Source organism: Triticum aestivum, chromosome 2A (assembly GCF_018294505.1).
Source record: "Triticum aestivum cultivar Chinese Spring chromosome 2A, IWGSC CS RefSeq v2.1, whole genome shotgun sequence".
Classification (NCBI taxonomy): domain Eukaryota; kingdom Viridiplantae; phylum Streptophyta; class Magnoliopsida; order Poales; family Poaceae; genus Triticum; species Triticum aestivum.
This window is the reverse complement of record NC_057797.1, coordinates 102,839,244-102,852,683: the sequence shown is the minus strand read 5'-3', so window position 1 is coordinate 102,852,683 and position 13,440 is coordinate 102,839,244. Positions and strand designations below refer to the sequence as shown.

Here is a 13,440-nt window from a genome sequence, read left to right as displayed (position 1 = left end):
ATCCGGATAAGACACGCACGCAAACACACACTCTTTAACGTGCGGCCAAGCCTGATTCCCCCTGATTCCTCCAAACATAAAAACATACTATAAAAAAACAAGAACTTTTCTTTTGGAACTGGGAAAAAAAGGGCTTGATGAAGTCAAATTGAGGTTGAGCCTGGGTCGGGTCATCAGAAACCATTCCTCCTCCCTCATAAAAACTCCCTGGAGCACCCGAGGCACCACCCCGCCAGGGCCAAGCTCCGATAAAAGCCCGCGCTCTCCCTGCCCCCCACCTAACGTTCTCCCAGCCTCCAGTCCACCCCGCCACGCACGCACGGGCGCGCGCGCTCTAGCTCGCTCTCGCTCTAGCTCGCTCTCGCTCTCGGGTCCTAGCTGCTCCCGCGTCTTCTTGACCTTTCCCCCCGCCGAGAGGTGCCGGCAGGTCGGCGAACCCGCGCCCGCGCGCGCTCAGGCTCTCGCTCTCGAGTCCTAGCCGTCTTGACCTTCACCCCCGCCGAGAGGGAGGTGCCGGCAGGCCGGCGAACCAGCGCCCGCGCGCGCGCCGGGCCGGCATGGCGGCGGCGGAGGGGGCAATGCGGATGGGCAAGTACGAGATGGGGCGGACGCTGGGGGAGGGGCACTTCGGCAAGGTGAGGCTGGCGCGGCACGCCGACACCGGCCGCGCCTTCGCCATCAAGATCCTCGACCGCCAGCGCATCCTCGCCATGAAGATCGACGAGCAGGTGCGCGCCCCCCTCCGCCCAATCGATTTCTTCCGTCCCGCTCTTGCGCGTTCCGGGTGCTCACCGTGGTTGCTTGCTTGCGGCGGCCCACGCAGATAAAGACGGAGATCGCGACGCTGAAGCTGCTCAAGCACCCCAACGTCGTCCGCCTCTACGAGGTAAATTTCACCCCCACCATCCCTCGCCCAAGCCCACAAGTCGAGAGAGTTCGTAAGATTTGGTCCTCTTTTTCTTTCCCTGGCGCTGAAATGTTCTTGGAGCCGGGGTGGGTGGGTAGGAGTAAATGAGCGCCAATCGCGTGATCGGCACATCGATCCGCAGCCACACCGTGCGCCATTGAAGTTGCCGTCTGAACCTCCAAAGCTGCGGCGGGTTCCAATTATTTTATCTCAACTTAAACTTATTTTGGCTGCGGAGACGATAGGCAGAAGAAGACTCACCGAGCAACCCAGCAGTCGTCCGCTTTGAATAACCGCCCACATGCGCGGTTAAAAATGGGTTCTATCCTTTTTCTTGGTGGCGACATCGGTGTAAAAAGGACCGAACGCCTGAGGTGACTAGCCAAACAATGAATTTTCTACCCGGCCGGAGCAGGAAAGGGCAAGAGCCCTGTCGCTCTCGTGTTACACGCCACCATTAATTTTCTGCCTTGCACTATTTCCTCAGCATTATTATACCAGGGCGAGCATTACTTTTCTGTCCTGTGTATTATACTAGTGCGACCATTGAGATTGGCCAAGATCCAGCGTAGTTACGTGCAGCAAGAAAACAAAACACGGGCTGTCACATCTGATGACGTCCATGGTCCATTGGGCATTATGATACTAGTCAAGATCATGCTAACCTGACCGGACGTCTGCGCGCCATCTCAGCCGTGTGATCTGGGTGTGATCTGGGGATCCGGTGGCCGACATCGCTCCACGGAGGCGATCGGATCAGGACGCCCTGTGTTAATGTTAACGATAACTGAAGCAACCCGGAAGCCACCAAACGGGTGCTCCAAAAGCGGAACACAATCATTGAGGGAGGGGGAGCCGTCTAGTTTATCGTTTGTGCGTTTCAGGCAGCTCCTCGGTCCTGCAAGGCATTGCACGCCAGCATCACATCACAGTACTGCAAAATGCAATGCAGAGAGAGAGAGGATAAGAACCAAACAGGCTACACGATAGGATTGCAATGGAGAGATAAGTGCCAAACGGGCTAGACAACAGTAGTAATTTCAAGGATAACCTGGAAAAGGGAGGCTTGTTGGGGGGAAACTAGACCGTTTCTTTCGAGTGTTCGGCTCACCGACTGATTGCGTTAGTGGATAAACTCCAACTCCATCCATGTTATGTTAGGCTTGCTCCTTGGCTTCCTGCGATCGGAAAGAAAGGTTAGGAAAGCGATGCCTGCACGCCGAAGCAAAGCATTAGAAATTTGGTCCCCTGAAACGTAGAATTGCACCCTACAATCTCTAAATTATTATACAGTAACGACGAAACTGCAATCTATCGGAGATGCAGTACCAGCCAAGAAAGCTGAGGCCATCATCCTCCATTGAAAATGTGATTCCCTGAACAATAAAATTGCACGGAAAAAACAGAGATCATACCAATTTTATTTTAAAGAGGTTAAGCAATCAGGCATTTCTGTAACAACTATCCACGCCCACTTTATCCTTGGCCAGCCTGAGTGTGTTACAATTTCACCCCTTCTTCTCCAGGTTGCCGCGAGCAAGACCAAGATATACATGGTGCTCGAGTACGTAAACGGAGGAGAGCTATTTGAGAAAATCGTAAGGATTCTTCTCATACGCTCCCACTGTGATAAGCATGCTTCACATGCATCCATCTCTAACACTCCCTGATGCATGCCAGGCACTAAAGGGCAAGCTCTCAGAGAAGGAAGGGAGGAAACTGTTCCAGCAGCTAATGGATGCTATAAGCTATTGCCACGAGAGGGGGGTTTATCATAGGGACCTTAAGGTAAGTAACTACTGAGAGTTTCCACCTTTTGATCCCGAACTACGAATGGATACGAGATTAAGACCTGACATTCTTCCGCACCTTCTGTAGCCCGAGAATGTCCTGGTTGATGCGAAAGGGAACATAAAGGTCTCTGATTTTGGACTAAGTGCCCTTCCACAGCATCAACGGGTATGGTATTTTTTCCTTTTAGGTAGCTGAATCATTCCCCTGGTGTCTGAAACAAAGCCCCATTTTCAGAAAGATGGATTACTGCATACCACGTGTGGCAGCCCTAACTACATAGCCCCTGAGGTAAGGACTAAGCATTATTTCATCTGGCTCTGAACCTGATACTGGTTCATGATTCTTCTGCTTACTCCATAAGGAGGATGGAATTTCTGATGGTGGTGTATGTATGTAGGTCCTTCTCAACAAAGGTTATGATGGCTCCATGTCAGATGTATGGTCCTGTGGCGTTATCCTCTATGTGATGCTTACAGGGAATCTTCCGTTCGATGACGAAAATATGGTTGTCCTTTATCAAAAGGTATGAAGCAAAGAATCGAGGCCCACGCTAGCAAAATGTGTTCTCTTTTTTGCTGCGGCCATATATCTCACAGTGTGATATTATCCTCAGATTCTAAAAGGGGATTATCGTATTCCTAAATGGCTTTCGCCAGGAGCCCAAGATATACTGCGAAAACTCCTGGATCCAAACCCCATTACCCGCCTTGGCATGGACGGACTAAGGGAACACGATTGGTTCAATCAAAGTTATACTCCAGCAGTGCCTTTTGATGATGATGACGATAATTACGTTGGTGATGACAATTCCCACATGACCAAGGTAGCCTATGTGATGTGCACTAATATTTGTTGTATAACCGCATGGTTTTAAATTTTAACTGAGTGACAAAGACTGAACTTCATCTGTTTTTTTTCTTGAAGAACAATGGCATTCAAGACAACCCCGCAATCAACCAGATGAATGCTTTTCAACTCATCGGAATGTCCTCGTGCCTTGATTTATCTGGGTTTTTTGAGAAAGAAGTGAGTCCAATATTTGTTTCTTCATCTCATCTGTTAGTGTATGTTCATGCATTTTACTATTAGGAAAGCAACTTAACTTTATTGAAGGCCCAAGGGGCATATATATATTACACATGACTTGAGGTGCAAGGAAACTAAACATAGACTAATAAGGACTCCTAGACCAGTACTAATACTCCTTAACATTTACTTCCTCAAAATTACTACCAAAGGGTCTAAGCTAGATACAATCCAAACCCATACATCCAACAGGATCTAACTTGGAAGAGCCACACCTGGGATAATAAGCACAGCAAACAACAAAAACGTTAGGCAATGTGAGAAAACAATAGCAGACAGGAACAAGTGACTGACAAAGCCACTGATTATTGTCATAATTATGTACATGTCCTCACCCCGCATCTGCTATGCCAATATTATGGAGTTATAAATGTCCTCCATTGTAGTAGTGACCCTCCACTAAACTCAGATGTGTGGCTTCATTGCAGGACGTCTCAGAAAGAAAAACCAGATTTGCATCAAACTACCCCCCGACTTATCTATTTGAGAAGATAGAGAGCAATGTCATAAATATGGGCTTCCAAGTACAGAAGAACAATGGCAAGGTTAGTGACCTCAGATGTGTCTATGGACTAAGAACTGCATCACGTTAAAACTCACAGTTCAATGGATTGTGTACAAACTTTGTTTTCTTCAGTCAGTGATGTTGACAGCTATATTATCATGTTCTACAGCTAAAAGTGATCCAAGAGCGCAAGGGACCAACAAATCCAAGAGGGCATGGATCATTATTAATTTCTGCTGAGGTACTTTTATCATATTGTCACAATTAAAAATACAGATTAATGCAAAAGAAGAAGTAACTATCCGATACAGCTTCCATTTCATGGTGCAATCTGTTCCTGTTAGACATTACTGCATCTTAACATAGTTGTGTTGTGATTCCAGGTGTTTGAGATCAATGAATCTCTTTATGTTGTTGAGCTCAAAAGGTCATGTGGAGACTGCTCCCTATACAGACAGGTAGGGTTACTTCCCTTGCTGAGTCCGTTTTAAATAATCTGTTTATTTCTTGATCATTTCGGTCACAGCACAACATCCAAATTACAATTTATAACCTATGCCATTCTTGCTGCAGCTGTGTGCAACGCTCTCAGACGACTTGGGAATATGCAAAAGCCAGCAACTTCTGAAGAATGACTCCATAAGACAAGAGCTTTATCGATTTAATAGTAGCTTTTGATGAAAGGGCCCCCTACCCTTTTTCTAGCAAGAGAGCCTACTAGGTAAATGGATCCTCCCTTTTAAACAAGAGGACCCACCAGGCCACCACTAGGTACCATGTATGACACATTTTTGTAAAACCAAGTTGTAGATATACAAGCTACACCATTCAAATACCAAATATTGACCAGCCGAGGAAAAAAAGATTTCTCTTGGATGGTTCATGATAGTTTTATTTTTATTACTTTGGGCAGATTTGCTACTGACTATGTATGCAATATTATGTAAACAGTTGAAGTGCGCATATAAGAATTACCTGTTCTTTGTTTCCCCCTCTTAAGTTTGATGTATACTGGAAGGCAGATCTTCTGTCAATCCTTCAGCTTCTAAATGAGTTCCATGACTTTCGGAAGAATATAATATGATAGAAGATTGTTCTTCTAGTGCAGTTCTTTCAGATACATGCTCAAGTATAAGAATATCTAGCAACCTTAAACTTCAGATTACTAGCAAGGTACGGACAAACAATTGGTACACCAGAACTTTTTCTGGTACAAAAGGTTCTAAGTTTACCAGTAATCCTTACATGAGCACTGCCCTTCACTAAAATGGTGGAAACGATTCCGGTCTCTAATAATCAACTTGCGACCATATACCAAGGATATAAGCTCTTCACAAGCTCTGAGGTTCTTTGTTATTCGAAGAGTTGACCCTGGAGGGGTGGTCAGCAGCCCAAAAGCAATGGCCAGTTTCTCGCTATGTTCAGCCAGTGCCCGCTTTTTAGACTGCTCATCAATATCTTGCAATACCAAGCTTGTCATGGGCCTATATCCTGCTTGTATTAACCGGCCAATCATCTCTTCCAACATTTTGTAGATCTCCTCAATCCTCGGATGCGATCTATCACCAGAGACAAACTCATGAACTGTGTTCTCCCATTCGATCGAGCTTCTTCCAGGAACCCTCTGAATGTTCTCCCTCTTGATCGTTTTTCTCATTTCTGCAACACCTTCCCACGAGTTTGCTTGTGCATATATGTTTGACAGCAACACATAGTGTCCATCTGCAAGAGGATCCAGTACTTTCAATTTGGCCATAGCTTCCTCTGCAATCTCTACATTCTTATGGATGCGACAGGCGCCAAGAAGTGTTCTCCAAATAATTGCATCCGGCTCAAAAGGCATGCTCCTGATAAGCTGCATTGCCTCCTCAACATGGCCTGCACGACCCAAAAGATCGACCATGCATCCATAGTGCTCGACCCTTGGCACCACACCGTGAACGTCAGTCATTGAGCTGAAATACTTCTTGCCATCACTCACTAGACCAACATGAGTGCACGCCATAAGAACTCCAACGAAGGTGATCTCATTTGGTTGCAGTCCTTGTGATATCATCTCTGAGAACAAACTTAGAGCATCATGGCCAAGTCCGTGATTGGCCAGTCCAATGATCATTGAACTCCAAGTAAGCACGTCCATCACAGGCATAGCGCGGAACACCTTCAGAGAATTCTCAATGTCACCGCACTTGGCATACATGTCAACCAGAGCAGTACCCAGCTTCATGTCTACCTCAACCCTGTGGCTCTCGACAAACCGGTGCACCTCTGCGCCAATGGTCAGTGCCCCCATGTCGCTGCACGCCGAGAGCACGCTCACCATGGTGATGCAGTCTGGAGCGACACGCGCCGCTCGCATCACCTTCCACAGCTCCAGCGCCTCCTTGGACCGACGGCCCTTGGCGTACGCGGAGATCATCGAGCTCCACGAGAAGGCGTCCCTGTCGCTCGTCGCGTCGAATATCTCCCTCGCCATGCCGACGTCCCCTCTCACGGCGTACCCGTGGATCATCGTGTTCCAGGACACCAGGTCCCGGTCCCGCATTCCGTCGAACACCCTCCTCGCCTCCGCGACCTCGCCGCGCGCGACGTAGGCCGCGAGCATGACGTTGCAGAGGAACACGTCCCGGCGGGGCGCCTCGTCGAACGCGGCGCGCGCGAGCTCCGCGCGGCCCGACTTGGCGTACATCTCGACGAGCGCGGTGCGGACGAAGAGATCGGCGGCGGCGAAGCCGGACCTGACCGCGCGCGCGTGGAGCGAGGCGCCGAGCGGCCGGGTCGCGGCCGACGAAGCGAGCGCGGCGGAGGCGGCGCAGGCCTGGAGGGCGAGGGAGAGGGAGAAGGAGTTGGCGAGGAGGCGGGGCGCGCGCGGGAGGAGCCCGCGGAGGACGAGCAGCGCCTGCAGCGGGAGCGAGGCGCGGAGGTAGGCGCGCATGACGGTGCTGACGACGAACGGGTCCGCGTCGGCCGACTTGACGAGCCGCGCGTGCGCCGCCAGGTGCTCCGGCCGCGGCGTGGCCGCGCCGCCCCCTCGCGCGCGCATCGCCGAGAGCTTGCTTGAAGCGTTCGAGCTCGGCTTCGGCGGGTGCACGAACAGCACGCTGTGACGGCTCGGCGAGCGCGTCTCGGCCGTGCGATCGGCGGAGGCTGGATCTGACGGCAAGGAAGCTGCCAGCGAGGCCGCCGCGCGTAGCAAATACGTGGAGCGGCCTTGGCTGCTCCTGCTTCATTCGAGCGCTGCGCCTACCGCGACCAACCTGACCGGCCAGCCGCCCCGCCGTCGTCGCCTCTGCCGCCGCGATTTGTCCGGCGGGATTGCACGAGGAAGAAAGGGAGAGAGATGAGGAGCAGCGAGGCCATGGAGCTCCTGGGCTTCGCTCCCTACTCCCGCCCGTCCCCTTCCGAGGTATCATCCATCTCCCCAATTCCGCCCCCCGACCCCTTCCTCCCTGCCGCGCTGCTCCCCCTGCGAATATCCCACGGCGGATCATCTCAGGATGGTAGTCCAGCTTTGTCCGGCTAGTTCTTGCTCGGACGAGCTAATCTGCTAGCAGTTTCTGCTGGATTTTGGCTAAACGTTGGTGTCAATCTCCCAAATTTGAGTTCATATATGCTCTGAATCTTCTGTTGCAGGTTAAGGCTGCGTATAGAAGAATGGTCATGGAGTCCCATCCCGATCGCGTCCCGATGGATCAGAAGCCTCAAGCCGAGTCAAAATTCAAGCAGGTCAGGTAATCAGTCGTGGTGAAGGAACTTCAGGCATCATGATGCTTGTTATTTGCATGTTCCTTGTTCATGGTGTTATTCAGGCATGAAAGGCAATTAGACGAGTATTTTAGCTTGATCATGCTAATTTTTTAAGCAACCTTTATACCATGCTAGTTGCTCATTCATAATTGAATCACTGATGTCAAAATGAGCATAGATGTGATATTAATGTACTTGCTGAGCTTTAGAATGCTTGTATAGCTTTTGGATTTACCATGCTAATTGCCCTTCCACAATTAAATCGTTGATATCAAAACGAGCATATATGTGATCTTAATGTAGTTCCTGAGCTTTAGGTGACCTGTTCAGCTTATGGACATAGTATATTTGGCATTCCCAAGCATGCAAGAGAGTTTCTGCAAATTTGAATGTGCTAACACTCATACCTTTTCCAGTTGAGCGAATATTAAATTTGAGGCATTCTTTGGTTCATAGGATAGGAATATCATAGGAGCAAGAAAATCATAGGAAGTGAGATGACATGCATCTCAATTCCTATAGGGAAAGAGATGTCATTTGATGCATAGGATAGGAATTTTTCCATTAAGTCTAGGCTAATGTCTTTTTTCCTTTGAAATGTGAAGGATTGATTCCTATCCTACATAGGAGTAGGAATCCATTCCTACAAACCAAAGGAGGCCTGAATGTGGTTTTCCGCACGAGGATCACAATCAATTTTCTGCATTTGATTTCTTTCTCACAATTGTAATCTATAAATCTTAATTGTGTTTGTGTTTTGCAGGTAGTAGAAGCATATTCTTGTTTGAAGGATGGTATGTTATTCACTTTGATAACCAGCCTTTGTTTTTCCTTTATCATCTGGCACCTAAGTTGCGGTTTATGGTATTGGTTATTGATTTGACTGATGGGATTATGGTATGCTTGTTGCGGTTTGCAGGTCGAAGATTTGGGAACAGAATGGAAGGTAAATTTGGTTTCAGAATGCAGATTTGTTGTTTCCTCCATCTTTGTAGCTGATGAGATGATCATGCGTGAAATGCAGTGCATGTAATGAGGTCTGGTGTTCCAACGGGATACAGAAGATCAAACAAGATATTGGTTAAAGCCCCCTTTCTGCTCATAATTTGTGCCGCAGTTTCCTTTGGTTCCTACAGCGCTTCGAGGTAACCATACTTACACTTTTTTGCAAGAGAAAAACATCAAGATCTACATTCTTATTGCTGATTGAGAAATCCATTTTGGTTTCATGAAGGGCATACCAGCGGCAAAAGGATGTGTGTTCCTCTCAGAACCCTTTTCTTCCATAATGGAAACTCATTGTACTGTCGATATCCATATAAGCTAATAGAAGAGAAGATCTGTGTGTTGCAATTTGAGATGCAAAACAATCTCTCCACTGAATAAAGGCACCAATCACTGTTTGTGATTTCAAAGAAAAGACACATGCTTTGTAGATGTTCAGTTTAGCTCTAGGGAGCATATGCTCCTGCGCGCCGCTTCCCTGAACGTTTTGTCCAGTGGACAAAAGATGTCGTTAGTAATGGAAAGGTTGCCATCACTATTAATGATGTTATTGGCCCGTATTTTGTTACCAGGAAGGGTTTGAGGCAAGGGGATCCGTTTTCCCCCTTGTTTTCAATTTGGCGGCTGATGTTCTTGCTACCCTGGTGCAAAGGGCGCAAGAACAAGGATTTATCAAGGGAGTGTTGCCTAGGTTGTATTCAGGAGGTCTAAATATTTTGCAATATGCGGACGATACTATTTTCTGTTTTGAAGATGACCTTGAGGGGGCTAGGAACCTCAAAATTGTTAGAGTTATAATATAAGTCATGTACCCCTTTGTATTTATCCCGTTGTATAAGGGGTTTCCTGCATATGTTCCACACCTGTACATGTATATATATATCGGCCTATGGCCTCATGGGAATACAAGTTGCATATTCCTAACATGGTATTAGAGCTTTAGGTTTTTTTTAGCACGGGCAACTCGTGCGATCCAACCCTGTGCCGCGGGCCTTCTCCTTTGTCCGGCTGTGCTGTTCCGGCGTTGATCTCCTGCGGCCTCTTCCGTCGCGTCGCAGCCGCTGCCGCTGCTTCTTCCATTGGTCAACGCCCTCCCTCCCACGCTCGATCTCCATCAACACCCGTGGTCGCTACTCTGCCTGAAGTCCTGATCCAGTGGGAGGATCCAACCGCCAGGTCCCGCCCGTGATCCAGTCGCCCGGTCCCACCCACGATCCAGCTGCCCGGTCCTGCCCGTGACCCAGCCGCCAGGTCCCGCCCACGATCCAGCCACTGCTGCAGCCGGGTCCCAACTGCTCTCGATCAGTCGCCAGGTCCCGATTGAGACTCCTGATCGTTGGCCACCACTGATTCCTTGGGCCTGATCGAGACTCCTGCCGCAGCTGCAGATCCAGGCTCCTGATTATCGGTCTAAAAAAAGGCGTGATGTCTCTATCCTCGGGCTATGCTGCTGTCCCTCGCTGTCCGGTGATCTTTGATGGTACTAACTACACCGAGTTTACTGGCTTCATGCGCATTCACATGCGTGGCATCTGTCTTTGGCGTGTTCTTTCTGGCGAGGTCTGCTGTCCGCCACGTCCAGTTCCTCCGGTGGCCCCTACTCCGCCAACTCCATCGGTTCTTCCTACGGATGCTAATCAGGCTGCCAAGGATGCGGCTAAGGTTGCTGATGAGGTTGCTGATCGTACTTATGATGAGAGGATTTTGGCTTATGAGGAGGCTCTTCAGACGTATCATGGTGCTCTGTCTGTTTACACCCAGTGGCTTGATGATGATGCTCGTGCTGCAGCTGTTCTCACTGCTAGTGTTCTGCCTCAGTTTGCTTCTGAATTTCTGGGTCTTTCTACTGTCTTTGAGATGTGGACCCGTCTTCGTGAGCGCTATCAGCCCTCTGGTGATGCCTTATACCTCTCTGTGATCCGTCAGGAGCATGCTCTTCAGCAGGGTGACTCTACTGTTGATGACTTCTATGCACAGAGTTCTGCTATGAGTTATCTTCGTAGTGCTGGGTGTCGTACCTGCCCCTGTTGCCAGGCTGTCCAGGCCAATTTGGAGTTTCATCGCGTCTATGAGTTCTTGTCTCGGCTCCGTAAGGAGTTTGAGCCCCGGTGTGCTCAGGTGTTTGCTCGTGGCCGTATTTCTCTCATGGAGGCGCTTTCTGAGATTCGTGCTGAGGAGACTCGCTTACGTGGTGCTGGTTTGCTGGAGGTTCCCTCTATGCTCGCTACTCGTGCTCCTACGCCACTTGCTCCACCGACCCCTTCTCGCTCGAGTGCTCCGCCGCTCTTGCCCACTCCTTTTGGAGGCTCAGGTCGCCCCCGTCCACATTGCGCCTATTGCAACAATGATGGTCATCTTGAGTCTCAGTGCTACACAAAGAAGAAACACCTGCGCAAGGCTCGATCATCATCTTCCGGGACTTCGTCATCTACCTCGACAGCTTTAGCCATTGCTTTGACTGAGCAGGATATTCTGAGACTTAAGCGTCTGCTCGCAGCTTCAGGTTCTTCCTCGACGGGTACTGCCGGTTCTGTGACTGATGCTTCCCGCACTGAGCAATCACCCTCTACACAGTCAGGTACATCCCCCTGGGTTCTGGACTCTGGTGCTTCTTTTCATATGTCTTCTCATTCTTCCACTTTGTCCTCTCTTCGATCACAGAATTCTCCTATTCATGTCTTCACTGCTGATGGTACTCCACTTTCTGTTGCTAGTAGAGGCAATCTTACTACTCCTTCTTATTCTGTTCCTGATGTTGCTCATGTTCCTCGACTTACCATGAATTTGTTTTCTGCTGGTCAACTTACGGATTCTGGTTGTCGCGTCATCCTTGACGTTGACTCTTGTTCTGTCCAGGACCGTCACACGCACACTCTGGTTGGGGCTGGCCCTCGCCGCCGTGATTCTCAGGGTCTTTGGGAGTTGGACTGGCTTCATGTTCCTTCTGCTGCCACCACCATCGCCAGTTCTTCCGCTTCTGTCGCCTCCGTCACTGGTTCCTTCCAGCAGTGGCATCATCGACTTGGTCATCTGTGTGGTTCTCGGTTGTCTTCTTTAGTTCGTCGAGGCCTTCTGGGGTCTGTCTCAGGAGATGTCTCTTTAGAGTGTCAGGGTTGTCATCTTGGCAAGCAGATTCGGTTACCATATTCACATAGTGAGTCAGTGTCTAAGCGTCCTTTCGATTTAGTCCATTCTGATGTATGGGGTCCGGCCCCTTTCGCTTTGAAAGGTGGTCATAAATACTATATTATTTTCATAGATGATTTCTCTCATTACACATGGCTTTATTTCATGACTTCTCGTTCTGAGGTGTTGTCTATTTATAAGCGTTTTGCTGCCATGGTTCATACTCAGTTCTCTTCACCCATTCGTGTTTTTCGTGCTGACTCCGCTGGCGAGTATATCTCTAAGATGTTGCGTGGTGTTCTTGCTGAGCACGGGACTCTCTCTCAATTCTCTTGTCCTGGTGCTCATGCTCAGAATGGTGTGGCTGAGCGAAAGCATCGACATCTTCTTGAGACGGCTCGTGCACTGATGATTGCTGCCTCTCTCCCGCCTCATTTTTGGGCTGAGGCCGTCTCCACATCCACCTATCTTATCAATATACAGCCTTCCGCTGCTCTACAGGGTGGTGTTCCTTTCGAGCGACTTTTTGATCGTTCTCCCAATTATTTGATACTTCGCTCGTTTGGTTGTGTTTGCTATGTTCTTCTTGCCCCTCGCGAACGCACCAAACTGACCGCTCAGTCTGTTGAGTGTGTCTTCTTAGGCTACAGTGATGAGCATAAGGGCTATCGTTGTTGGGATCCTATTGGTCGTCGGATGTGTATCTCTCGAGATGTGACTTTTGAAGAGTCTCGTCCCTTCTACCCACGCCCATCTTCCTCGACTTTTTCAGTGCAGGATATCTCTTTCCTCACTTTTCCTGACTCACCTATCACTCCCGCCGAGACTGTACCTCTCCGTTCCACTTCCTCTCCTTCTCCACATCTAGTTGATTTGCAGCCACCATCATCCCCGGTCTCCTCGCCTCGCATGTCACCGGGTTCTCCACCTTCATCTCCGGTGACTTCCTCCCCGGTCTCCTCTCCCAGCCTGTCACCGGATTCTACACCTTCATCTCCGGTGACTTCTTCGTCGCCACCCCCTGATTCTACCTTGCCGATTCCCCCTTCTATTATTCCATCTTTTCCTCAGCATTACACTCGTCGTCCACGACCAGTTGATGCCTCTGTGGATGGGTCGTCATCTTCCTCTCAGCCTACTTATGGCTTGCGTTCTCGTCCTCGTCCGCCTGTTGATCGCTTTGGATTTCCCACCGCTGGTGCTGCTGTTCTTGAGCCGACTTCTTACCGTCAGGCTTTTGTTCATCCTGAATGGCAGTTTGCGATGGCAG

General features: G+C 49.3%; 3 protein-coding genes across 3 annotated transcripts; 2 read left to right on the top strand and 1 right to left on the bottom strand.

The window, feature by feature from the left end:
• Nucleotides 1–232: 232 nt before the first annotated feature.
• Nucleotides 233–5,291, top strand: LOC123187812 (CBL-interacting protein kinase 21). The gene is made up of 13 exons (XM_044599765.1): nucleotides 233–728; nucleotides 824–886; nucleotides 2,434–2,505; nucleotides 2,588–2,695; nucleotides 2,786–2,866; nucleotides 2,936–2,989; nucleotides 3,099–3,224; nucleotides 3,315–3,524; nucleotides 3,626–3,727; nucleotides 4,216–4,332; nucleotides 4,462–4,533; nucleotides 4,676–4,750; nucleotides 4,866–5,291. The coding sequence occupies exons 1-13, from the start codon at nucleotides 558–560 to the stop codon at nucleotides 4,968–4,970; spliced, it is 1,356 nt and encodes a 451-aa protein (XP_044455700.1). The 5' UTR covers nucleotides 233–557; the 3' UTR covers nucleotides 4,971–5,291.
• Nucleotides 5,292–5,422: 131 nt separating this feature from the next.
• On the bottom strand, nucleotides 5,423–7,418 carry LOC123187811 (pentatricopeptide repeat-containing protein ELI1, chloroplastic). The gene has a single exon (XM_044599764.1). The coding sequence runs from the start codon at nucleotides 7,333–7,335 to the stop codon at nucleotides 5,521–5,523; it is 1,815 nt and encodes a 604-aa protein (XP_044455699.1). The 5' UTR covers nucleotides 7,336–7,418; the 3' UTR covers nucleotides 5,423–5,520.
• Nucleotides 7,402–9,970, top strand: LOC123187813 (chaperone protein DnaJ). Its single transcript, XM_044599766.1, has 6 exons — nucleotides 7,402–7,698; nucleotides 7,926–8,018; nucleotides 8,803–8,833; nucleotides 8,959–8,985; nucleotides 9,064–9,184; nucleotides 9,274–9,970. Exons 1-6 carry the CDS (start codon nucleotides 7,633–7,635, stop codon nucleotides 9,326–9,328), a joined length of 393 nt encoding a protein of 130 aa, XP_044455701.1. The 5' UTR covers nucleotides 7,402–7,632; the 3' UTR covers nucleotides 9,329–9,970.
• The last annotated feature ends 3,470 nt before the right edge of the window (nucleotides 9,971–13,440 follow it).